The sequence below is a fragment of the Artemia franciscana genome, chromosome 16, assembly GCF_032884065.1.
Source record: "Artemia franciscana chromosome 16, ASM3288406v1, whole genome shotgun sequence".
Classification (NCBI taxonomy): Eukaryota; Metazoa; Arthropoda; class Branchiopoda; order Anostraca; family Artemiidae; genus Artemia; species Artemia franciscana.
Window position 1 is genome coordinate 9,698,581 of NC_088878.1, and position 26,568 is coordinate 9,725,148.

General features: G+C 35.0%; 1 protein-coding gene across 1 annotated transcript in view; it reads right to left on the reverse strand.

Annotated features, from left to right (window-relative positions):
• LOC136037038 (transcription factor Sox-3-like) overlaps positions 1 to 26,568 on the reverse strand; it is a 36,976-nt gene that overhangs the window by 3,217 nt on the left and 7,191 nt on the right. Inside the window, exons 3-4 of the mRNA XM_065719455.1 lie at positions 16,293 to 16,426; positions 4,038 to 4,221 (exon numbers count right to left, since the gene is read on the reverse strand). Coding sequence (XP_065575527.1) covers positions 4,038 to 4,221; positions 16,293 to 16,426 — 318 coding nt within the window. The remainder of the gene's footprint in view (positions 1 to 4,037; positions 4,222 to 16,292; positions 16,427 to 26,568) is intronic.

Below are 26,568 nucleotides of genomic sequence, written 5' to 3' on the forward strand. Positions count from 1 at the left end.
ATATCACTTCCAAAACCCCAATTAATGTAATTGGCTTATTCCCCCCTTACTGTCCTCATGGGACAGACAAAAATAAGAAGTTCGAGAATTTAACGATTCTTTTAGTTAGAAGTTTGCTAGGGTGGCTGATTACGTAGACAAAGTATAAATGAAGTTTTTTAGGGGAGCACGCCGTCCAAAATACAAGACGAGTAGGAAAAATTATGGAAGAAATTTTTGAGTTATAAAGTGTCCAAACTAGGTTTGGATTAGAATAAAACGACACATTTCTCTCGCCATTCTAATTCCAGCAAGGTAGTCTATTCATATCTATTCATGTCTTTTCATAGGATTGAGACAACTGAGCAGCTCGTGTCCTCTTTATTCTCACTAAGGATGTGATAGGCAATTCTAATTTTAAGAAAGCTATCCCATGTCTATTTAGGACTTGGAAGCCTGATACTTTCGCAGGAATTTAAATTTGGGGTGGTTAAACGAAATGAAAAGAAGCAATTTGAATAAGAAGTATAGAAAAAATGTGAAAGCGATAGGTAAATGCCAAGATCTGGACGGACTAGTCCCAATGGCACCCCCGTCATATAACTGCATGATTTAGCTTTGTATCTGGCTTTGAATCTGTAGCTTTGTATTTAGCTTTGAATCTGGATTCTCCCCAATTTCCTTCATTTTAGAGACTACTTTGCTGTAATAAACATATATTCAAGACTATATCCAACACCCAACCCTCCTTGTCCGATTTCTTTGAGTTTTGTATTTGTTTTATTTTTGCATAAACACACACACACCAATACTGTTGTCATCTTTCACGGAATTTTGTACAGTAGGATATGAGATTCGAGAAAACAAGACTCGAAAGGATGTGGTTTGGGAGTAAAGGATATTTACCACTTTTTTGAATTAAAATAGAATGGTTGTTTTGAGGTTCTTTCAGAAGCTTCACTGTTAATCACGCTCGGATTTGCAAATAAATTGGAAAATCATCCTATATATTTGCTAGTGGTAAATATATTGGAAAGTTGTCCAAATTATTTGATAGTTGGGAAATATATTGGCCGTGTCTTCAATATGGTTTTTTCAGGCGAAGTTGCCCGTAGTTTTTTACTTTTTCAGGAAGTCCCACTTTTCATTGGTATTTTTTTAGGCTGGAAAAAAGAAAAATCAGGCGCATTTGATTTTTTTTAAGTGTGTTTTTCGATTAAAGAAACTGTTTTTACACGGCCGACTTCGCCTGAGAAAAAGCCATAATGAAGACGGGGCTTAAACTGTTCTGAGCAAGTGGTATGTTGGACGCACAGGATGCCAGAGGGAGTTGTCCCTATTATAGTTACAAAGATAATGCAAAACAAAGATATTTGCAAAGGATATATATTCGTTTTAGGTTGGTTGGACGAAAAAAAAAACAAAAAAACAGTGAGTTCTGTCCATGGAATATCGTATGTTTCCACAATATTTGCCAACACGTGACAACCTTCTTGGCTAAACTGATTTCAGGTAATGTAATGGGTAGCAATATTTAGGCAGAAATCAATATGAAGCATAGTGATTTAATTAGTAACATATAGTCCCAATCAAAACAAGGGCCCCTGGACAAGTAATTTACTAAAAAAAAATCTTTGGCTCTAGATCAGGGGCGTAATTTGCGATGGGGTAGAGGGGCAACTGCTCTCCCTAAATTCAAGTTGACTCATCAGACCCCGGTTTACCCTCCATCCTCATGAAATTTAGCATCTTTAAAAATCATGTCAAAACTAATGTAGACTTACATAGTTCAAGTATCTACAGAAACAGATACTTTTTTTTAGTAAACCTTTTCCCTTATGGTACTACATGCCACGTTCTTCATTTCACACTTGGTCATTTTCACTTGACTTGGGAAAATCGGATCAAACTTTGCCCCCCCCCCCCAGGATTTGGACAAAATTACGCCGTTCCTCGAGATCTTAGGTTTTTATAAATGCTTAGCTCAGAGTTTCTTGTCTTCAAAGATAAGTTAAACGTCTCTGAAGTTAACTGTCTTAAGATGTGGGGAAAACTTTACATGGACAGTAATACCACTTTTACTTATTAAGACATTGCTCTTGTTGTTTCTTTTTAAAGAGTAAATTTGGGACAAAGAAAGAAAATTTCTTTTCGGTTTCAAACAGTCAAAACAAAAGAAGAACCAACATTGCTAAGAAAAAAAGGAAAAAAAAAATTAAAAAAGCAGCCAGGGTATTTCTTAAGCAATTCGAGAATCTTAGCTTATAAGAACAACTCATTTCTCAAAAACTAACAAATACTTCGTGTTCATTCTATGAAGAAGTTGGCGGTTTCCAAGACTGATTTAAGAGATTTCTGAAGTCTCCTCCAATAAAACTGTAGTTTAATCTCTACGACCATTTTGAATAGTTTAATCAAAAAAATACAACCTGTAACAACATGTATTCAGGCTGATAGGAGCCTGAATTATGCAAACCTGAATGGCAGCTATTTGTACTTACTCTTGAATTTTCTTGAGCAATGTAAAATGGTATCTGACTTAAGTGAATTATCCCTCGACGAAGTTTCTAAATGTTTTGTCAAATTTTCTCAAAGAAATTTCAAACTCTAAGCAAAGGCAACGTTGGTAATATAAAAGATGCTATTGCAGGAAACATTGATAATGAAGGGAACCGGAAAAGACCTAAAAATCTTATTTGGGTGTTTGACCTTGATATATGCAAATAGTTCTTTGTACGGAGAAAGCTATTTTATGCGGAAGAGGATGATAAGACCTTAAAATATGGTGATGATGATAAGACCTTAAATAGAGAGATGATAAGACCTTAAAATATGGTTGGGAGCCTTAGAGTCGGATGAATGCCACAAAGACATTAGGGTTCATTAAGGCACACAAGCGAATTCTCTCTTAGTGAAATCAAGCTACGCAAGCTTTTCTGTCAAAGTCGGCAGCACCACAGACAGCTCCCAAAGGGGCCAACCCCATTTAGAGATGGTTTTCTTTTCGTTTGACCTCAAATAAAAGGCCAGAAAGCACTATTTTCTTCAAAATTTAGCATTTATTAGCATTGGCATAGCAATATTACCTACTATTTCGTCGTGGTCTTAGAAATAGGGATTAATTCATATTTCTGTATAACATACTGCATGATATACGACCATTTAAACGAACACCTAAAAATGTACTAACGTTATTACTAACAACTTACCGCAGCACTAAGCCACCCAGGACCAACTCAGCTATGCAAGCTCCTCTTCTACCCCGAACTATTCAAGGCTTCACCCAAAACTATCCTGTACAATTTCCTCTGGGAAAAATATAGCAAGTCTAGTTGAAACCTTTCAAAGGGATTACGCACAGCTTCATGTTACACTCGATGCATTTTTACATGAGAGCGAAAAAAAAAAGTTTGAGGTTTTTGACTGTTATTATGAACAAGTTGCATTTGTAAGGGAGGTTTTGTTGGGTATGCCAGATGCAGCAAAGTAATTTCGACATCAGTTGCTTGATTTCTCAGCTATATCTGTAACACCTTCAAACAAATGCAATGCCTTTGGAGATAAGCAGAGGCTTCCAAACATAACTAAAATTAAACAATGCAGGAGAAGACAGAACGGATTAGTCAACAAAGATACCTTGGCTTGAGGCGTTGTCCTGTACTTTTTTTTCTTTTTTTTATCTTAGATAACTTCGAAGATCACACTGCCTTTCTATAACGAAAATATAATAGTTCAAAGTAGGGATGAAACCTTTTAATGGACAGTGAAACAAATACAAATTTTAACTGAATATTTTTGACACATATGCTGATGATGGACACTGTATATGTGTCCGAAATATTCAGTTAAAATTTTATATTTGTTTCACTGTCTATTAAAAGGTTTCATCCCTATTTTGAACTGTTATATTTTCTTATCTGTTGCGTAACCCTTTTTTTATTCACCATAGTCGCTTGAAACTTAACTGCACATAAGTTTGTGTGGTATACTTTCAAGCTTATTAGAAATAAGTAAAAATGCATAAACAGAAAATATTTAGGCTGAAAGAAGAGCCTTACCTCTTGAAATGTCACTTCCATAAGTTCCACTCTTAAAATCAACAAATGACTTTGACATATCTGAATAATTTTTATTGGCGTCTTCCTGATAAGTCTTTGGAATGGTTGGAGATGAAAAACTAGCAGCAGCAACACGATACCGCTCAGCCTCGGCGGAATATCGAGATACAGGATCGAAGTTTGCCTGAAATTTAAAGCATAAATAAATAGAGCTTATTCTTTTTTATAAACCCCAAACTTAAAAGAAAAATCGGGATCGGGCATGTGAAGTGAACAATGGGTTTTCATTGATTATGCAAATATTGATCCTAGTTGAATTAAAATCTCAGGAACGAACTAAACGAAGTTTCTTGAATGAAGTTTGTCTCTTGACCTCATCCCTGTTTAGAAGGCTAAATTTTCGTCTACTCTAAGTTTTTTGCAATGTGAATGAAATTATTGGGACTGGATACTGTGAAAAACACGGGAAGAAACGGATGCTTTGCCCCCAACCAAGTATTGCAACCAAGCACCCAACCAAGTATCCCAGCCGAAGGCAGAGAATTAGGGGATCCGCACATGGCTACGCGGACCATTGTCATTATGCGGAAAGATTTAAGGTACTGTCAACATTAGTGTCCTGGAAGGTTGGTTCAGCTCTTCCTATGACTAACATCTTGCTTGTAAAGTTTGAAGGTTCCTTGAATACAAGTCTTGTTTCATTACTTTAAGTGGTCTTATCAGGGTCTAAAGTCTTACAGGAAGTTGAATCTAATAAAAAACTATTTTTACTATTTTTGAAAAATACTGAGAAGAAGGTGCATGCATTAGCCTGTTGGTGGTTTGAATCAGGAACATATAGAAATATTTATCCCTGTAGTCAAGTTTCAGGAATTAAAAAAAAACAGGTAAATCAAATAAAATAAAACATTGAAAAAGAATGCAATTTATGTTTGTTATGGAGTTCCATATCCAAAGAACCTCTTCCCCTGCTTATGTCCTATCTCTTTCGTGTTACCATTTTGTATGCACTAAAAATTTAATTTTGGCCAAATTATTTTGCTAAGAGGCTTATTTCAACTTCACCCACCCTCAAATTCACCAACCTCATCCCTTCTTTATATTAATTTATGATAATTATTCCGTTAGCGTCCAAAATTCCCGTTTGGGAATGTCTCATTTAATTTTTTTTGGCCAGGAGGCAGCAGCTTAGGCAATTTTTAAGCTATTCATAAGAATCTAGGGCTAACCAGCTACATCCTTGATTCTTATGTTCTGAAACAGTATCACTTAAATTTTTAGGATTTTTCTTTAATTTAGCTAAAAGTCACTTTTTTTACCAATAGTTTTGGGTGAACTATCATCAAAGGTGAGTGTTTGAAAAATCTTTTTTTGGTACCTTAAAACTCTGTACCTACCTACTTTCACCTACACTGCCAGAAGATAGCAGTCTGGGCAAGCGTTAAGCTATTCATAAAAATCCAGGGCTAACCAGAAACATCTTTGAATCTTATGTTCTGAAATAGTAATGGGTAATTTTTCAGTTTTTTTTTTAATTTAGCTAAAAGTCACTTTTTTTAATCACTAGTTTTGGGTGAAACACCACGAAAGGTGAGTAGATGACAAATCTTTTTTTTTGGTACCTTAAAACTCTGTACTTACCTACTTAAGATTCTAGAATGCGTTTATATTAAAAGATCCACAGAGTAAGGACACAGAATCGGATAACTAAAAGTGTACCCAATTGGGGAAGTTGGCCGTTTTGGTACCACAAAATGTGATATGGATCTGGAATTGACGGTATATTTTAGTTAGCAGATTCCAAACGAATCGTTACAAACGATTTTTATTTGTTAAAGAAGCTGTCGATGTACTATACGAACCATATAATGACGATGAAAAATTTGTTCAATCATAATTTCCCCTGACGGGGGGGGGTCATCAGTGATGAAGAAGAAGGGGCAAGGACAATACAGACTTTGAATGATCGTCCATGTGATGTTGCAAAGATGACAGAGCTTGATGTCACCCATATTTCCATAACAGACAATGCAGCAGAACATAATAAAATCCAGACTTCCTTCTAATTTTACTCTGGTTGCTGATGACTTAGACGACATTTTACCAAGCCGTCCTTGCAAAAACACCCCAACAGTATTGCAAGAACTGTCTTCCAAACTCACATCTAAAAAGTCTTTAAGTTAATTAAAAACCAAGGGATTTCCCAACATTAAAAAAGACAGCATAGTCTAGAGATCTTCCATCAGAATCAAAACCAAGACTAATAGACAAGGTCATGATAACCATACCTGCATTTGAGGTTTTTTGTCCGTTTTAGAAGAATACGATTCAGACTTTACTTATATAGGAAATAATAATTTTTGGGGAATAGTGCTACAATCAGGATATCATCACCTTCCCAGTGAAAGAATGTGCTGTTCCAGTCAGACAACCTAGTCATTCTTTTAGTTGGACAAAATCTTGAGCTTCAACAAATTTCTGAAGATAAAGAAAAAACATAAGCTTTGAAAATAATAATAAGCTTTAGGTAAGCAACTGGCTTTGAGACCACTTGTAGATGCCATAAGCACTGAACTTCAGCAATATGGGACGTTCTGTAAAAAAAAATTCCGTGGACGGATAAACGATACCTTTCTTTGGTCTTCATAGCTGCGAAATTTTTATCTGAGAAAAACTGATTCGACTGGATACAAGGCATGGGTGCTTGCTTTTTCTAATAGATATCCTTATAAAACGATCTGTAATTTGGGAAGAGTGAGTAACAGCCAGTAACGCCCCTCGGTCCACAGTTGGTCAAAAATCTACTGTCTGTAGTTGAAAAATCAGCCCATCGCGAAGTCTTCTTTGACAATATCTTCACAAGTCACGATGTTCACACACAATTTCACTCGCATAAGTTTCGTGCCACAGTCACGCTACAGCAATTCTTGAAGGGATGTTGTCTTGAAGAAAACAAAAGTCATTGAAAAGAAGGAGAGTGGTTATTCAGACTACAGGTCAGATGGAGTGGTTCTGGCTGTAAAATAGAAAGAAAGTACAGCTACATATCTAACAGCAAACACAACTCTTTTGGACTGCTTCGCCGAGGAAAAAAATGGTGTCGTTCACCAGAACGAAACCTACAGTCCAAGTCATAGTGGAAGCTTACGATCTCCGCAGATCTATCCCAAGAAATCAACCACTCATGCAATAGTCACAGCCGAGACGTAGGATCGATGCCAAGTATTCAGAAAAAAAAATGCACGACTCGGGTGCGGAGTGTCAGACTGCACTTGTAAATGCGAAATTCCACACCCAACTTTAATTTATCTTTCATACTAACTCCTATTAAACGTTAAAAAAGAAATGTATCTATACATGACTTTCAGTTCCAAGGACAGCATTAACGCCCAATGTTGCCATGTGGGAACATTGCACCATGGTTACACCGTTATTGGAAAAATATATTTGACAACGTAAATTATTATATTAAAACCCTGTTTCACTACTTTAATTCAGCCATCGCAATATCTTACCGTTAACTGGTCTTGGGCAATAATGGATTAACATGATAAAAAAAATGTAAGGTAAAGGTAGGTAAAGAACATGGCATTAGATTTTTATAATCCCTACCGGCTGCACTGATACCCGTTTCATGAACTTTCAGCCAAGAGCTGCAATAGAGATCTCTTGGCCAACCTGTGCTTCCGCACATCCTTTGTGTTTACCTTTCCCAGATTTCTCCAGGTACCCATTTAGAAGTGGACCGACTCTGGTTGAGCTTACATTGACCCCCGTTCACACCAAATAATCAGTGACACCAGGACTCGAACCAATGTCCTCATGGACCAAGGGTCTCAAGTCTGACATGCTAACCATTCGGCTTTGACGGCTACGACATGGTAAAATAATGCTTTCGATTCCCATTAGGTCCAGACAAGCAGTGTAAATTCTTATTAATGGCGTTTTTATTTTCTAGTTCCAACATTATTTCTTTTTAGGCTGAAGATAACAATTTCAGAGGTATGTTGTGGATTTCTTTTTTCAATTGAATGGCAAATCCAGTTCTGGCTATGGTAATCTAATTTCTACTTGAGGCGCAGGTCTTTAAACACTTTTTAAAAAGATATATCAATTATCTCAGATTCCTAGCATAAATTCTCTTTTCGATATACTGATCACCTTGTTTCAGCCTCTCTTAAAATTTACAAATCGAGATACCAGTGATAAAACGCTTCTTATCAAAATCTCCCAAAGCTTCAGTTATCTCTATGATATCCAAAGCTTCAGTTATCTTCAGCCTCTTATGGATTTGATGCACCAGTCATGAAATATGTCTCATCAAGATTCCCGAAGTATCACTCCCTTTTAGGCCTGCCATAGATTTTCCTTTTATTTGAGGGGCATTCATGCTTTGGCCTTTTCTAAATAATTACTTGATGAGGTACTAGTCGTAAGAAATTGCTTATGAAGATCCACTGAAGAATCAACTATCTAAGATATACCAAAGATTTTTTTCGCTGGGTGACAACCCTGGCTCATCCTCTCTTTAAAAGTTATAAAATTTATTACAAATCTCCCCCAACGTATAAGCTATTTGAGACGCCTGCCATCAGTTTTCTTTTTAGTTAGATGACAACCGTGGTTTTGTCTCTGCATTATTGATAACTGTACACCATTCATGAAACACTCCTCATCCAAATCCCCTGAAGTATCAACTATCTTGGAGGCCTAAGATGGATTTTATTTTCGTGTTGAGTGGTAATTCAAGTACAGCCTCCTGTTATATAGTCACTAGTTGAGGCACTAAACATAAAACACTTATGATGAAGATCCGTCGAAAAGTCAACTATCTAAGAGGCCTACCATGGATTTTTTTTAGGTTAGTGAAAACCTTGGTTCGGCATCTCTTTATGCAATTAAAGTATCAGGCGCCGGTCATAAAACACTTCTCATCTCAAATTTCAAAACTAATAGTACTGTTAGATAACAGCATGATCTTACTTCAAGATGTAATTCATCATTTTTAGCTTATGCAAATGAGTACAGTTTAAACCAATAAGGATATGCCACGCAGCTTGATAAGTTTACATATGGTAAAATCCGATTTGTCCAAGATGGATATTTCAGATGTTAAGAGTCGTTGCCAACTGAGACGGTAACAATTTTAGTATAACATGCTAATGCATGAGAACCTTCTGGTAAAAGGAGAGAAGATTATTTAATAATCGTTGATAATATCAAGAGCCAAGACCGTATCCATGGGGGGCTTGATCCCCCCTTCACAAGAAATGAGTGACTCTTAAAAAAGTAACAAAAATGTATATAAACGACTTTGAATGCGTTTTGTAACAAAAATTAACAGGGTCAAACCACTGGCCATCTTACCCTGTGTCTTACCATTGGGCAGACACTGAGGTTCGTGGAATACGCTGCTGACTTTGGATAGATGGAAGTCACAAATGGCTGCCAAAGTCTTACAGGGATTTTCAACACTCCTGGACTAATGGAGTATCGACCATGGAACAAGTAAGGATACAAGAAGAAGCAATCTGAAGTGGGAGAAAGAAGTACACTTGTTAATACCAGTTCTAAGGATCAGGTACAACTTTGTGCTGATGGTTGAATAGTGGTGGGGTACTTTCCCCTTCCTTTGAGGGTTGAACCTTGCCTGACTAGCTTAGCCTTAAACGGTTAAAGGGGGTTCTCAGGATGGGGAGGAACAATGGTGAACACCTTGACAATATCAAGGAGGGCTTTTCAATAAATAAAGAAAGAGATAGGCAATCCCTATCTCAAAATGGCACAGCCAAAGGAGGCAACAAAAGTCCACGGGCTGTTTGCGCTAGTTTTTTCCCTTTTTTCGGCGTGAAAGCAACGGGACTTGGGGACCTGAGTGTCGACCCAGTTTTGAATCAACCATAACAATATTAGTAATACTAATTTTAACAAAAAGAATGTTAAGACTTCTACAACCCTTAGCTTGTTACTGGGAAATGAATATTATAGCTTAAATGTTTTTTTTTCTTCGTTCAAACATACTTAATCCATCATTCAAATACAAAAATTCCCTTAAATTGGTATAAATTCCTTTTAGCCAATTGTTATGACTTTTATAGCCTTAAAAACCTTCATGAAAGTGATCGAGGAAGAATAAAAACATGTCAATGGGGTTGAGCCAACTTCAGCACATGACAGTCGGGCTATCCTTTAGCATCATAGAAAATAAATTTAGGCTATTTCTCATTTCCGATTTTTGCGAAGAAATTTCCTAAAACAGATAAATGTGGTTTTCCATTAATACTTGTTTGGTAAATTGGTTAGAAAATGTGTTTTTATTTAGATGTTCTGAGCAATTTGGTTGAAAATATTTCAACCAAATTCAACCAATTGTGTAACACTACTGAGATTTTTTCCCAATAAAATGTTTTTCCCAATAAATGTTTTAAATCTTTTATCGTTTTGTTTTTGTTATGTTGCAACCAAAGGATTTTTTATATAAAATATGTTTTACCTAAAGCAAACATTCCACAGCGCCACATTACTGATGACCCTTAATTGCTCATTCTATTTGAAAATTTGGTAGCAGATTTCTAAGCTAAGCACACAAATGGATGGAAAATGGCTGAATACCATACACGGTATACAAAATGGCTGTATACATGATTGTAAACCATAATATAAAACTGTTTGTTTAATTTCATCAATCTTTATTTATAACTAACTAGGCTGAAATATGCACCAATAATGGTTTGGTTGGCAGGCCCTTGCTGAGGGCTAAACATACCTCCAAGCCAATGCCAGGTGCTCAAGATGCAGACAAAGACACATTCTTTAGCACTAAAGGTATGAATATTCTTTTGGAAAATGGAAACCCTCAGGCAGCTAGGGGACTATAGAGCCGGCATAAATTCAAGCATGGAGTGAGCAGAATTTAAACTATGTAAGTGTGGCACATGTTTAGGTTATGATATTTGGTTTTCAAACAGTTCGTGGTAACGAACCGTAGTAAGGAGCAACTTACCCATCAAAAGTTACGAGCCTGAGAAAATTTGCCTTATTTAGGAAAATAGGGGGAAACACCCCCTAAAAGTCGTAGGATCTTAACAACAATGACACCATCAGATTCAGCGTATCAGAGAACCCTACTGTAGAAGTTCCAAGCTCCTATCTACAAAAATGTGGAATTTTGTATTTTTTGCCAGAAGACAAATCACGGGTGCGTATTTATTTGTTTTTTTTTTCCCAGGGGTTATCATATCGACCAAGTGGTCCTAGAATTTCGCAAGAGGGCTCATTCTAATGGAAATGAAAAGTTCTAGTGCCCTTTTTAAGTGACCACATGTTTAGGTTATGATATTTGGTTTTCAAACAGTTCGTGGTAACGAACCGTAGTAAGGAGCAACCCGGCTCAATAGTAACCAAAACTCTAAAAAATTGAATTTTTATGTCAATAGCTACATCAAAAGAATCGAATTTTAATGCTGATTTTAAATATACAAATTTCATCAAGTTTAGTCTTACCCATCAAAAGTTACGAGCCTGAGAAAATTTGCCTTATTTAGGAAAATAGGGGGAAACACCCCCTAAAAGTCGTAGGATGTAGGATGTACAAAATGTGGAATTTTGTATTTTTTGCCAGAAGACAAATCACGGGTGCGTGTTTATTTGTTTTTTTTCCCCCAGGGGTCATCATATCGACCAAGTGGTCCTAGAATTTCGCAAGAGGGCTCATTCTAATGGAAATGAAAAGTTCCAGTGCCCTTTTTAAGTGACCAAAAAAATTGGAGGGTATCTAGGCCCCCTCCCACGCTCATTTTTCCCCAAAGTCAACGGATCAAAATTTTGAGATAGCCATTTTATTCAACATAGTCGAAAACCATAATAACTATGTCTTTGGGGATGACTTACTCCCCCACAATCCCTGGGGGAGGGGCTGCAAGTTACAAACTTTGTCCAGTGTCTACATATAGTAATGGTTATGGGGAAGTGTACAGACGTTTTCAGGGGGATTTTATTTTGTTTGGGGGTGGGGCTGAGGAGAGGGGGCTATGTTGGAGGATCTTCCCTGGGAGGAATCTGTTATAAGGGAAGAAAAATTCAATGAAAAGGGCGCAGGATTCTCTAGCATTACTATAAGAAAACAATGAAAAATAAACATGAAAACGTTTTTTCAAATGAAAGGAAGAAGTAACATTGAAACTTAAAACGAACAGAGATTATTACGCATATGAGGGGTTCTAAAAATACTTTAGCATAAAGAGCGAGGTATTTAGAAGGAGATAAATACCTTGCTCTTTATGCTAAAGTATTTTTAGTAATTTCAACTATTTATTCTACGGCCTTCCTGATTCAGGGGTCATTCTTAAAGAATTGGGACAAAACTTACGATTTAGTGTAAAGAGCGAGGTATTAACGAGGGTACAAACCCCCTCGTATACATAATAAAATTATAAGGTTATGAAAGTTTGTTACGTAAGTTAATTCTAAAGTTACGTATATTTTTTACTAATAAAACGTTCGTTAAAAATTAAAAGTTCTAGTTGCCTTTTTAAGTAACCGAACTCCTTCTCCACCCCTTATTTCTCAAAATCGTCTGATCAAAACTAAGAGAAAGCCATTTAGCCAAAAAAAGAATTAATCTACAAATTTCATTTTAATAATTTATGTGCGGAGAGCCAAAACCAAACATGCATTAATTCAAAAACGTTCAGAAATTAAATAAAAAAAACTAATTTTTTTAGCTGAAAGTAAGGAGCGACATTAAAACTTAAAACGAACAGAAATTACTCCGTATATGAAATGGGTTGTCCCCTCCGCAATCCCTCGCTCTTTACGCTAAAGTTTGACTCTTTGCCAATATTCTACTTTTTAAAACAATTAAAAGCTTTAGCGTGAAGAGCGAGGGATTGCGGAGGGGACAACCCATTTCATATACGGAGTAATTTCTGTTCGTTTTAAGTTTTAATGTCGCTCCTTTCTTTCAGCTAAAAAAATTAGTTTTTTTTTTATTTAATCAGCCACAAATATAAAGAGAATTCGTCGCTTAATGATAGAGATAAATAACCATAGGACGCTCTAGACCCTAATTTGTGCTAATTTAAGTAGTTTTTAAATGTCTTCTCTTTGTGGCTAGAATATATCTTAATTATGAAAATTATTAACAGTGGTGAGAGTTCTATTATTATTTGCTCAGAGCCAGAAAGTAAAATAAGGCTTAGCCATTCTTTTTACGGGGCATGTTAAATATCCAAAATTTCTCAAAATACATTTATCAGCAATTGAAATTGAGTAATCTATAGCTTTATTTATATAGCTTCACATTTCTTTTTGCAGCTTCGAAACTAACGTCACATTTTTCATTTTACACTAAAGTAATTTCGCAAATATTTGTAAAGAGTTTTAAAGTTCCTTTCTGGATTAGCTCTTTCAACTATCCAGCACTTTAAAGTTTAGTATTTAGCTTTTAAATTTAAGACATAGACAGATTTCTTTTAAATTAGACATCAAGCACGAACGTTTGGCTCTGTGGCCCCTGTCCCCAAAATCTTAAAGTATTAACAATTATTTTGCTTGTTTTCCTAGTAATTCGCTTATTTTTGTGTTTTTAAAGTTTAACTCCAATGCCTAATTTTTTCATTTTTCATAAAATCGTTATTTCAAATCATATAATGCTATATGAAATATATAAATTTATTTAACATTGCGAATGTTTGCAATTTTATAGCCTAGCTCTACAGTTATGTTTGCGAACCACCATAAAGTTGAACATTATCGACTACTTTCTAATTTCTGATTAATTATCAGAATTCAGTTCTGATAATTAATTCTTTAGTCAAATTCCACAAAAACAGAACAGGCCTAAGCTACATTTTTACTGAGTTATGTTTTAACATGTTCTTGCGTAAAGTTTTACGGTGGGCGAATTAACATGCAGTATCAAACAGTTCGTGGTAACGAACTGTAGTAAGGAGCGACCCGGCTCAATAGTAACCAAAACTCTAAAAACTGGAATTTTGATACCAATACCTACATCAAAAGAATCGCATTTTAATGCTGATTTTAAATATATAAGTTTCATCAAGTTTGGTCTTACCCATCAAAAGTTAGGAGCCTGAGAAAATTTACGTTAGTTTAGAAAATAGGGGGAAACGCCCCCTAGAAGTCATAGAATCTTAACGAAAATCACACCATCAGATTCGGGGTATCAGAGAACCCTACTGTAGAAGTTTCAAGGTCCTATCTACAAAAATGTGGAATTTTGTATTTTTTGCCAGAAGGCAGATCACGGATGCGTGTTAATTTTTTTTTTGTTTTTTTTTCCCAGGGGTGATCGTATCGACCCAGTTGTCCTAGAATGTTGCAAGAGAGCTCATTCTAACGGAAATTAAAAGTTCTACTGCCCTTTTTAAGTGACCAAAAAATTAGAGGGCACCTAGGCCCCTCCCACGCTAATTATTTTACCAAAGTCGACGGATCAAAATGCTGAGATAGCTATTTTATTCAACGTAGTCGAAACACCTTATAACTATGTCTTTGGGGACGACTTACTCCCCCACAGTCCCCATGGGAGGGGCAACAAGTTACAAACTTTGACCAATGCTTACATATAGTAATGGTTATTGGGAAGTGTACAGGCGTTTTCAGGAGGATTTTTTTTGGTTAGGGGAGAGGTTGAGGAGAGGGGGATATGCTGGGGGAACTTTCCATCGAGAATTTGTCATGGGGGAAGAAAATCTCCATGAAGGGAGTGCATGATTTACTAGCATTATTTAAAAAAAAAACAATGAAAAAATAAATATGAAAAAGTTCTTTCAGCTGGAAGTAAGGAACAGCATTAAAACTTAAAACAAACAGAAATTATTACCCATTTGAGGTGCTCACCTCCTCCTAATACCTCGCTCTTTACGCTAAAGTATTTTTAGTAATTTCAACTATTTATTCTAAGGCTTTTGTGATTCTGGGGTCATTCTTAATGAATTGGGGCAAAATTTAAGCTTTAGTGTAAAGAGCGAGGATCTGACAAGGGGGCGAAACCCCTCATATATGTAATAAAAATATAAGAATACAAAAGTTCTTTACGTAAGCTAATTTATAAGTTACGTAAATCTTTTACTAATAAAAATATTCGTAAAAATTAAAAGTTCTAGTTGCCTTTTTAATTAACCAAAAAATCGGAGGGCAACTAGGCTTCCTCCCCCGCTCTTTTTTTCTCAAAATCATTCGATCAAAATTATGAGAAAGCCATTTAGCCAAAAAAAAAAAAAAATGCAAATTTCGTTTTAATTATTCCTCTGCGGAGAGCCAAAATCAAAACATGCATTGATTCAAAAACGTTCAGAAATTGAATAAAAAAAACAAGTTTTTTTAACTGAAAGTAAGGAGCGACATTAAAACTTAAAACGAACAGAAATTACTTCGTATATGAAAGATGCTGCTTCCTCATCAACGCCCCGCTCTTTACGCTAAAGTTTTTTGCTGTTTTAAAAAGAAGAATTGAGAGACAGAGTCAAACTTTAGCGTAAAGAGCGGGGCGTTGATGAGGAAGCAGCATCTTTCAGATACGAAGTAATTTCTGTTCGTTTTAAGTTTTAATGTCGCTCCTTACTTTCAGTTAAAAAAACTTGTTTTTTTTATTTAATATTTCTCTAAATTCAAAAATTTGGTATTAATCCAGTCTCGTAACTTAAGTCTAGAAACCGAAAAAAAAATGCCTTCTGAAGCTAAAAATGCTATACGAAATGGAATGTACGACTCTGAAATAGTTTAAAAAACTAAAATTAATTTCAAGTCCCTGATTTGCTAGATTCTTAGCTCGGCCCAGACTCACTTAACATTAGAGGCCACAAAAAGTTTAAGGCTTGGCTAGTTTACGTTCCCATGTTTCTAAGACACACCTCCACTAAGAGACACCTACATCACCACTTTTGTTCGTCTCCCCTTCATGTTACTATTACAATTGATCAACTCTTTAATTGTCATTTACAATCAAATTTTAATTAAAACCAAGAATTTGCTAACGCTATTTTGAGCCATTTAGAATTTTTTAGGAAATCAAAAATCGTGTGAAAGATCTGATTGGATAAAATTAACACTAGAAAATTTCGATGTTGCTAAAAACCTCATTGTGAATAGGCCTTCACTTTAGTTTCTTGTACCCTTTACGCTGTATTTGGTGGAGCTTTTATCTCCAGAGCCCAGGATTTAATCGTTACCAAATAATTTGGATCAGTTTGTTTACCCTACAGACTTTACAAACTTAAAAATACTAATTACCTGTTGCGCAGCTCCAGTTATGCCATTAATGGCTGCACTCTGAGCAGCTGCTGCAGCCATAGTTGCGGCTGTAAAGTTTCCATATGCAGCTGATGGGTAGAATCCTCCCATTGAAACCATTGGATTGGCTACCCCTAAAAATTAAAATTTTATTACTTTGTGGATAAACATTGAGAAGCAAAAATCATAAAAGAGAAACAGTTTATTTGAAGATGCAGCAATAATTTACGATAGGAAATAGTAAAAGTCACTCAGAGATGCTTCTTTTCTCAGTAATTGCCACATGATCAATTAAAGCTAAATAATATCCTATTATTATCCGAGAAAACGCCCCGCTCTTTAAGCTAAAGTTTTTTTTACTATTTTAAAAGTAGAGCTAAGAGAAAGAGTCTAACTTTAGCGTAAAGATGAGGAAAGTGATTAGCGAAAGTGATGAGGAAGCAGCCCCTTTCATATACGAAGTAATTTCTGTTCGTTTTAAGTTTTAATGCCGCTCCTTACTTTCCGTTAAACAAACTTGTTTTTTTATTCAATAACGAATCAGAGACTAAATGACATTTGAAATTTCGTTTATAATATTTGATTACACATAAATCTTAGGCTAAAATTTCCGTGGTGCCAATTATTTTATATATAAAATATGGTAATTTTGACAAATATCGTAATATCAATAAAAACTGGCCAATAAAATATTTTTATGTCTAACCCACGTTTTTGAAAAACAATGGAAAAATAGAAACGTATTTTCCCGTTTTTTTTTAATATTCTGTGAAGTTTGTGTTGCGTGACATAGCCCATTGGAATTGCTAAGGCTCCTATTATAAAACTGTTTTTGTACGAACAAATATAAATTTTACACATAAGTTTCAAAAAATGATTTTTCGCCAGTAAAAAAAAATTCTGTTTTTCCTAGAAATATAAAAGACTTTCTCACAAAAAAAAAAAATAAAAACTATTGGAGCTCATAGAGCCTTTGAAGCTAATCAAAAATATTATTAGCTTACACTAATAGATAAATGCTCCAAGAATTCTTTATCCGTAAAAGGACAAATTGCAGCTTATTGAGCTAAAGCAAAACAAGCAAATAATTGCAATAGGATAAAGTTAGCGATTTGAAACGCAGTTAAATAATTGCATTTGGCTACTGAACACTGATAGTTACAAAAATCAATTACAATTAAACACAGAGTTCATGGAAAGGTCTATTGGGGGAACCATTATTTAACGCTACCTATGTAACAATTGAAAACAGCACTTCAAATGAACAGTCAAACATACGCAGATAAGACGGATATCTTACGCGACGCCACTTTAGATCTCTCTTTTGAATTTTCTAATGAATATTTGTCCAAGGAGATGATTAATTCAGCGAAAAACACTGATAAATACGTTTGTAATTTTTCTCAGGGTTCGCTTTGTCCAAAACGAAACGTATTTGTAAAATATTTTGTGCATAACACAAACTGTGTGATTACACAATGTTTGAAACTTAGCACACTCATAAGGTGCATTATCGTCATAAAATAGCCAAATTTTAGCGTAATTATAAGCTTTTTTTCTTTTTTTAAATTATTAAATTTAAATTGCTGGTTTTTTCTGCATTATCTTCTAGTTTTTACTTTTTTTTCTTTCGTTTTACTGTCTCTACTGGATTTTTTAAATATTCAATTTAATTTAATTTTGATGCCCCGATTAACATTCAATTTTAAATTAAAAAGAAATCATCCGGTCTATTTTCTTTTTTTATTAGAGCTTATGTGTGTTTTATGCTCTTGAATCTTAATTGACTGCTGTTACGTGTGAATGAAACCCAGTGAAATTTCATTGTAAAATAGACTAAGGTTTTTCTTTGTTTAGCTTCTTAAATTAGATCCCTAATCGCGCTTTTAATCATTTACAACTATTTCTATGGTCTATTCATAAAACTATCTTTGGCTTTATTATCCCTCTCACTCTCTCTCTATCTCTCTTTCTTATTCTCTCGACTTTTCTATGCTATCTTACCGTTTCTTTTACTTTTTCTCCTTCATCCTTCTGTCTCTACAATTATATATTTAAAGAAAAACATTTTAATATTAGAACTTTCAATCCGCGAAGGGAAACTATAAGTAGAGAGATATGTTTTTCAATAGATAATTGATCCTTTTGCTCAATGGTTTCTTACAGATTCCCATTTTTTGTGGAGTGACGCAAGGCACATTATCGGGTACTATGTTTTCGTAAACTATGTGAACTATTTATAACAAATTTACGTTTTGTCAAATTTCTAAGAGATACATCCATAGATTCGTCGTCAAATAGCATCTTACTGCAAGACGCTTTTTTCGTTAAGCAAATGGGAATAACTCGTAGCAAGAATAAATTATTCCATTTTTTTCTTATGTAATTTCCATTTTATATTTCTTAGCATCTTGGTTGCTGGTGTGCTGATACTGTTCTAATGTAAAATACTAAGAGATGCTGAAAATATTCCATCTCAGATTGTTATAAATGAATTAAGTAACTGTTGCATAGATATTTAAAAGAATGGTTAAGAAATACAACTAATTGCATGTGGGATATGTATATGAGAACCTAGTGTTAAAGTGAAAGATATTGCAAAAAGTGGTTTGATACAAAAACGTGATTTTTTCTAACTTTTTTGGAAGAAAAAAGAGAGCAAGCCATTTTGTAAAATAAAATAACCATAAAAAACACAAATAAACACTAGCTTTATGTATCTAAAGGACAAAATAATATACAAGATAATCCATTGAATTCATCAGTAGAGTATCTTGAGTTTAAGTATTTAAGCTATGATTATCAGATTAAAAAAAAAAAAAAAACAACAACTTCAAAATACCTTTGCTCAAAATACCTTTTGAACTGGCACAGCCAACATATTAAAATATTCTAAGGTACTATTCTAAGGGATGTTTCATAATCTATGTGATAAATCTACAGATTCCATGGTATTTTGAGCATAATCCATAAAACCATGTAATAGGAGATAGATAAGAATGCGGACGACACAAATGTATCTGTGTCTACAAAGAAGTTCAACTTTAAGTTGAGGATAGACTCCCCCTCCCCCCTTTATGATCTCAGTCCGTCGAGGGCAATGGGACAGTTCGAATCATCCTATCTACTGTACTTACAGCTGTTCAAAGGAGGGAGTGGCAACCAGAGCAAGTAGCCCACGGCACTACGGTTGGGGGTGGCCCACTTTTATCAATATTTCAGTTTGATTCGGCTTTTTTGTGTATATTTGAGTCGGGAGGGGACACTATGAATAATTTTCCACATGTGCCATCTACCCTAGGAGCCTCTCTGGCTGCACTTTAAGGGATGTGAATTTGAGTCTAAAGGTAAAAACGAATCTCACCCGTTTTTCACACACAAAACGTGGTAGAGAAACACTACAATGAAAAAATTTAGCTTCCTAGGTCAGCATAAAATGGGTGGCAAAGACTAAAACTAGTATATTCTGAGAAACCTATTCTCCAAATTACATGTAGTCACCTATTTTTCCATTTCAAAAATAGAATATAATTATTATTTCGGGACTTTCTTTTGGCAGAGGTTTCGCGATATGTGCCACATATACTCATTATTATTTTGTCCCAACTATATGGAATGACACAACGTGTTTAGCCGCCATGGGCTAGAACCCGCTCCATTGAAGTAAAAAGGGTGGAAATACGTGGATTACATAAAAGAATCTTAGATAATAATGGGAGAAATTGTAAGAAACTATGGATTTTAAGGAGGGGTCGAAGACCTTCCCCATATATATGCCTGGCACCCTGGCAGGATATAATGATAACAGCGGCTTCCACTTCCGTCACTATTTAGAATTATAAGCCAATTTAAAAATTACTGAAGAATATCCCAGGGGGCTGAGGAAGGTACGGGGCTCCCTTTCATACTAAGACGATTCTGCTTGTTTTAAGCTCTCGCCGCTATTTATTATAATTTTTCAAATGCACTGTTTTAGTTTGATTTAAAAAAGAAGTATATGAGTGGCTAACTTGTAAGCTGAAAGTTCAATAAGCTGATTGATAATTATTATTCATCTTTGAAAGACAATTAATACTAAAAATAAAAGCTTAGACCAAGTTTAAAACAATGGGGTATCTTCCGTTATTACCACCCAGCATCCCGGGCATGAATATCATATTTTTACGCTTTAGAAAATTCTTTGTCCCATCAATCAGCGAAAATCACGAGGGTCCATGATTAAGTGTCGCTAATAAACGATTCTCGTACCCTTGACGGTAATAAAAAATAACCATTTTAAAGTGTTTTATTTTCCGGAAAGAGAACAAAGCATTGATGATTAGACAATGGATTGTTGTATAGCCTGTTACATCTGCTTTTAACGCTTTTGTGTTGCTGATACACTGTTTAATCGACCGCGGGAATATAGCGATCCACTCTAACATAATTGAGGAATGCCTGCGATTGACGCCTAGCTGTTTACATATTACCCCCTTCTTACCCTCCACACAATACGTTTTTGGGGGCGGAACAAACTCGAACTCTACACCTGGCTTCATGGTAAATTGTTATCCTCTTGGAACAAAGAATAGGAGGTCTGTCCTCACTAGTTTACTGGAACGCGAGGGTTTATTGTCCTGTTATGGAAGAGATTCCCAGGAAAATTTGTATGTTCAAGCAAAGAGCAATTGACGGCAATATATTCCCCTCCTTATTGTGATTAAATTTGAGCTTTTTAAGATCTATTTGTTCTCTTTTGACTGGAAAAAGATTCCTGATTAAGCGTTTGTCAGCTGTAAGGACTTTAATATATATATATATATATATATATATATATATATATATATATATATATATATATATATATATATATATATATATATATATATATATATATATATATATATATATATATATATCAACAAATTGGGAAAAACGGGATATTTACTTTTTAATGAAAAAGACCATAATAATGCAGTTTTTGATAGGAGTAGGTGCCAAATTTAAAATGAGCAACGCAAATAAAAATCAGCAGAAAATAAGCTAAAAATGTATGGTAAACATTCAATGTTTAACTTTTCTCTAAAGATTTATTTGTCTTCGGGAATCAACATAATTGAAAAATAAAGTGATGTTAAACTTAAAACAAATTTGTTATAAATCAGTGAGGGGGGGAATTCCCTACTCCTTATGCCAAAGAGCAGAAAGCGTATTATAATGTCACAAATACCGCCGGTTGGTGAGAAAAACGTTGTCAGACTTAGCTGATTAGTTTTGCCAATCAAACAGTTCATGGTAAAAAACTGTAGTAAGGAGCGACCCGGCTCAATAGTAACCAAAACTCTATAAAACAGAATTTTGATACCAATAGTTACATTAAAAGAATCGCATTTTAATGCTGACTTTAAATATCATCAAATTTAGTCTAACCTATCAAAAATTATGACCCTGAGAAAATTGGCATTTTTTTAAAATATAGGGGGAAATACCCTCTAAGAGTCATAAAATCTTAACAAAAATCACACCATCAGAATCAGTGCACCAGAGAACCCTACTGTAGGAGTTTCAAGTTCCTATCTACAAAATGTGGAATTTTGTATTTTTTGCCAGAAGACAGATCATGGATGCGTGTTTATTTGTTTGTTTGTTTTTTGTTGCAAGTTTTCTCAGGCTCGCCACTTTTGATGGGTAAGACTAAACGTGATGAAATGTATAATCAGCATTAAAATACGATTCTTTTGATGTAACTTGTAGTTTTAGGGTGCCATCGATGAGTTTCACAATTTGGAATAAGAAGGAATAATTATTTATAGTTCATATACATACCATCAATAAAGATTTCAAAAGTGTCTGGGGTCATTGTCAGGAACCTACCAGTCTCAAGCGTTACGAGGGGGATCACCAACCTTAGTGACGTTGACTTTGACCAGCCGAGTTAGTAAAGGACGTATTAAATGTCTTTTGGCCCTTGTCCTCGAAAGATACCCCTAAGGTACCGAAAGGGTGACCGGGGTACCCGAAGGGTATCCCGAAGTTGTATCTAATTTTTAAAAAAGTAACAAAAATAGATATAAACAAATTTTTGTTGTGTTTTGTAAAGAATTTTTTCCAACTCCTCCGAACAAAAATTCCCCCCCCCCCCTGAAAAATTCTAAATATAGCCTTGATTTCTTAAAATTTCACTGTTCAAGCGCGAATCTCACGGACGTAAAAATTCACTTTGGCGATCCGGTTTTCTAATTGAAGCCTGAAAATGCAACCAACTTGATAAAACTCTATTGCATCTTCTGATATTTTTCAGTACTCAACAAGATCGAAGGTTTTAATTTTTAATGAACCAATTTGTAAGCTCCAGTAATTATTTATTGTAAGTACGGTTGTTTAACGGGCGTTACTGAAAAGACTGGCTAAACGCACAAACTTTGAATGCAGAGATTAAACCTACAATACCATCAACTCAATCGGAAACGAAAATTCATTGAGATGAATGAGAGCTAAGCCCTTAAACTAGTCTTTAAGTAACACGGACATCAAAATGAAAGCAATTTTGCTTACTCTGGACCCTTCCTAGGACTATTAACGCCTAAAAATCACGATTTTCTAAGGTTTTCCTTTTAGTTGTTTGACTTTTCTGAAGTTTTTGGGACACTGCCACTGTTTTTGCCAGCGTTGCTACATTGAATAAATGAGAAAAAAAATATTAATTAATTAAACTTGAGCACGCTTTTCTTCAGTACGAATTCCCACACTATCAATCTATTAATTACCCACTAGTCAATTCAAATCCGAGTTGCGCGTGGGGTTGCTTGGAAAGCATACCTTCGTAACAGAGTGAGGTTAATGGAATTGCAAATAATGAAGATCACTTAATCTTTTTGCTTCTGGATCATGACATTATATAGTTTTATAGTGTATGAAATATTTGTGCAAGTTTTTTTTTGGTGCACGGTTTCACCCTCTGGTTTCTTATAGATTATACTTGTTGTTTTTCTTTCTATTTTTTTCTTTTGTTAGTAGCACATCCTCGCAAGCAACGCTTTTGATGGGCTACCGATTCCTTTTATCTCTGTTTTTATTATTATTATTACTGCTGCTGATTGCAAATGACGCCCTCTTACGGGGTTAGGTTCTAGATGTCTTTGGTGCCCGCTATCATCAAAAACTCCATCACAACTTATGAACTTCTTTACGAAATTGAATTTCCAATTCACTGTTATATAGGATATCTTAGACCATATTAAATAAGTTGAAATAAAAGAACCCATAAAATAATTCTATTTGGCTTCGCTGTTGGTCCTACTACTCTACGGTTTTTGTTTTCATTACAAAGCCACATCAGGTGTTCGATAACCTATCGGCTATCACGCATGTTATTTAGTTAAATCATCTTTTAATCGTCATATTTTCTTTTTATTTCATTTCTACTTTTTTTATTTTCCCACTTTCTTTCTTTGTTATTTATATTACGGTATTTGGTTCACGATGGTAATTTTTTCATGTTTAAACATTGTTTTCTCTCATCCCATCAAGCTCTGATATATACCGTAATAAATATTAAATTTCCTGGGTATTTCATTGAGTACCTGTTATATTCATCGTGGTTGTACTTTTTTTGTTTAAATATGAAACAAAAAAAGAAAATTTTAAACATTTTTGTTTTTAATTATTTATTTAGTTTTTTTGAAAAAAAACTAAATAAATGCTATGAAGTAAATAACAATACGTACCCCCTATTGTCTAGAACTTTTGTTCCGCAGCCAGAGGCTGCCTTTTCTAAAATATCCTTTTTAACCTATTATTTCCTTTAGAGGGCTTGAGCCCCTAATTTTTTTCTTCTAAAGTATATTTTTTTCTATTTTGGGCTGGCCGGATCTGCTCAGGGTCGTTCAGGAGAGGGGACCAGCGCAAGCTCTTCCGGGCGCCGTAGCTGGAGGCGCAAGGCTGGGGCTTCTGTTTTTTTATTTAAGTTTGAGTGGGAGGACGCACCATAATTAATTTGGCCCTGCGCCATCAACCCAAGGAAAGGCCCTGGATCTACAACAGATAATTTTCAGATTGGTACTTAAATGAATAACACAACCCTTGTTTCGCAGCTTGTGACTGCTTTCTTTAAAATACCCATTTTAAATCATTATTATATTTAGAGGGCATATGCCCCCTAATTTTTTACTTCTAGAGTTGTTTTTTTATTGTTCTATTTTGAGCTGGACGAATCTGTACAAGGTTGTTCAAAGAGGGGGAATGACCGGAAAAAAAACTAACCTGGGTATTGTGACTGAAAGCGCAATGGCTGGAGCTTCAGACTTTTAGATTAACGTTTGAATGGGAGGAGGTGCCACAATCAATTTTGCCCCTACGCTACACTATCAACCCTAGGAACGGCATTGGATCTGCTACAAATAATTCTCACATTGCTACTTAAATGAATAACGCGACACCCAGATGGCTATACAACACATCGAGAAACAGTCTTAAATTTATTTATTTATTTATTTTATTTTTCACCCACATGCTACATAAAGTAAACATGGTGGAGTAAGAATAAATATAAAAAAAAACACAACGAGAAAAACAAATACACGCACAGAATCAAGAAAAAAATGGATAAGACGGTGGTGAGGGGACACGCGCGCAGAAGCTGTACTGGAGAGTTTTCTGTGAAAAATCTCCCACTTTAAAGTTTCAACTTTAAAGTTAAGGAACTGAAAATTTCCCAACAAGAGTCCGGTTTATTGTCCAAGGTGGAAGAAACAGAAGAAATTTACAAAATTTGAAATAATTTATCCGAATTCTTTTTAAATTGTCATTATTAAGAAGGGGGAAAAGACCTGAAGCATAAAGGACAGAATAATCACAGAAAGTAGAATAAAGTTTGGCCACTGCACGTCTATTATACTTCGCTCTGTTTGCAACATTTTTTGCATAACCAATCTCAATCTTTATGCTTATCAAACAGTTCGTGGTAACGAACTGTAGTAAGGAAACTCTAAAAAATTAAATTTTGATATCAATAGCTACATCAAAAGAATTGCCTTTTAATGCTGATTTTAAATATATAAGTTTCATCAAGTTTAGTCTTATCCATCAAAAGTTACGAGCCTGAGAAAATTTGCTTTATTTAAGAAAATAGGGGGAAACACCCCCTAAAAGTCGTAGGATCTTAACGAAAATGACACCATCAGATTCAGCGAATCAGAGAACCCTATTGTAGAAATTTCAAGCTCCTATCTACAAAAATGTGGAATTTTGTATTTTTTGCCAGAAGACAAATCACGGGTGCGTGTTTATTTGTTTGTTTTTTGTTTTTTGTTTTTTTTTCCCAGGGGTCATCGTATCGACCAAGTGGTCCTAGAATGTCACAAGAGGGCTCATTCTAACGGAAATGAAAAGTTCTAGTGCCCTTTTTAAGTGACCAAAAAAATTGGAGGGCATCTAGGCCCCCTCCCAGGCTCATTTTTTCCCAAAGCCAAAGGATCAAAATTTTGAGATAGCCATTTTGTTCAGCATAGTCGAAAACCATAATAACTATGTCTTTGCGGATGACTTACTCCCCCACAATCCCTGGGGGAGGGGCTGCAAGTTACAAACTTTGACCACTGTTTAAGGGCGCAGGATTCTCTAGCATTACTATAAGAAAACAATGAAAAATAAACATGAAAACGTTTTTTCAAATGAAAGGAAGAAGTAGCATTGAGACTTAAAACGAACAGAGATTATTACGCATATGAGGGGTTCTAAAAATACTTTAACATAAAGAGCGAGGTATTTAGGAGGAGGTAAATACCTTGCTCTTTATGCTAAAGTATTTTTAGTAATTTCAACTATTTATTCTACGGCCTTTCTGATTCAGGGGTCATTCTTAAAGAATTGGGACAAAACTTACGATTTAGTGTAAAGAACGAGGTATTAACGAGGGTACAAACCCCCTCGTATACATAATAAAAATATAAGGTTATGAAAGTTTGTTACGTAAGTTAATTCTTAAGTTACGTATATTTTTTACTAATAAAAACGTTCGTTAAAAATTAAAAGTTCTAGTTTCCTTTTTAAGTAACCGAAAAATTGGAGGGCAACTAGGCCTCCTTCTCCACCCCTTATTTCTCAAAATCGTCTGATCAAAACTAAGAGAAAGCTATTTAGCCAAAAAAAGAATTAATATACAAATTTCATTTTAATAATTTATGTGCAGAGAGCCAAAACCAAACATGCATTAATTCAAAAACGCTAAAGCTTTTAATTGTTTTAAAAAGTAGAATTGTGGCAAAGAGACAAACTTTAGCGTAAAGAGCGAGGGATT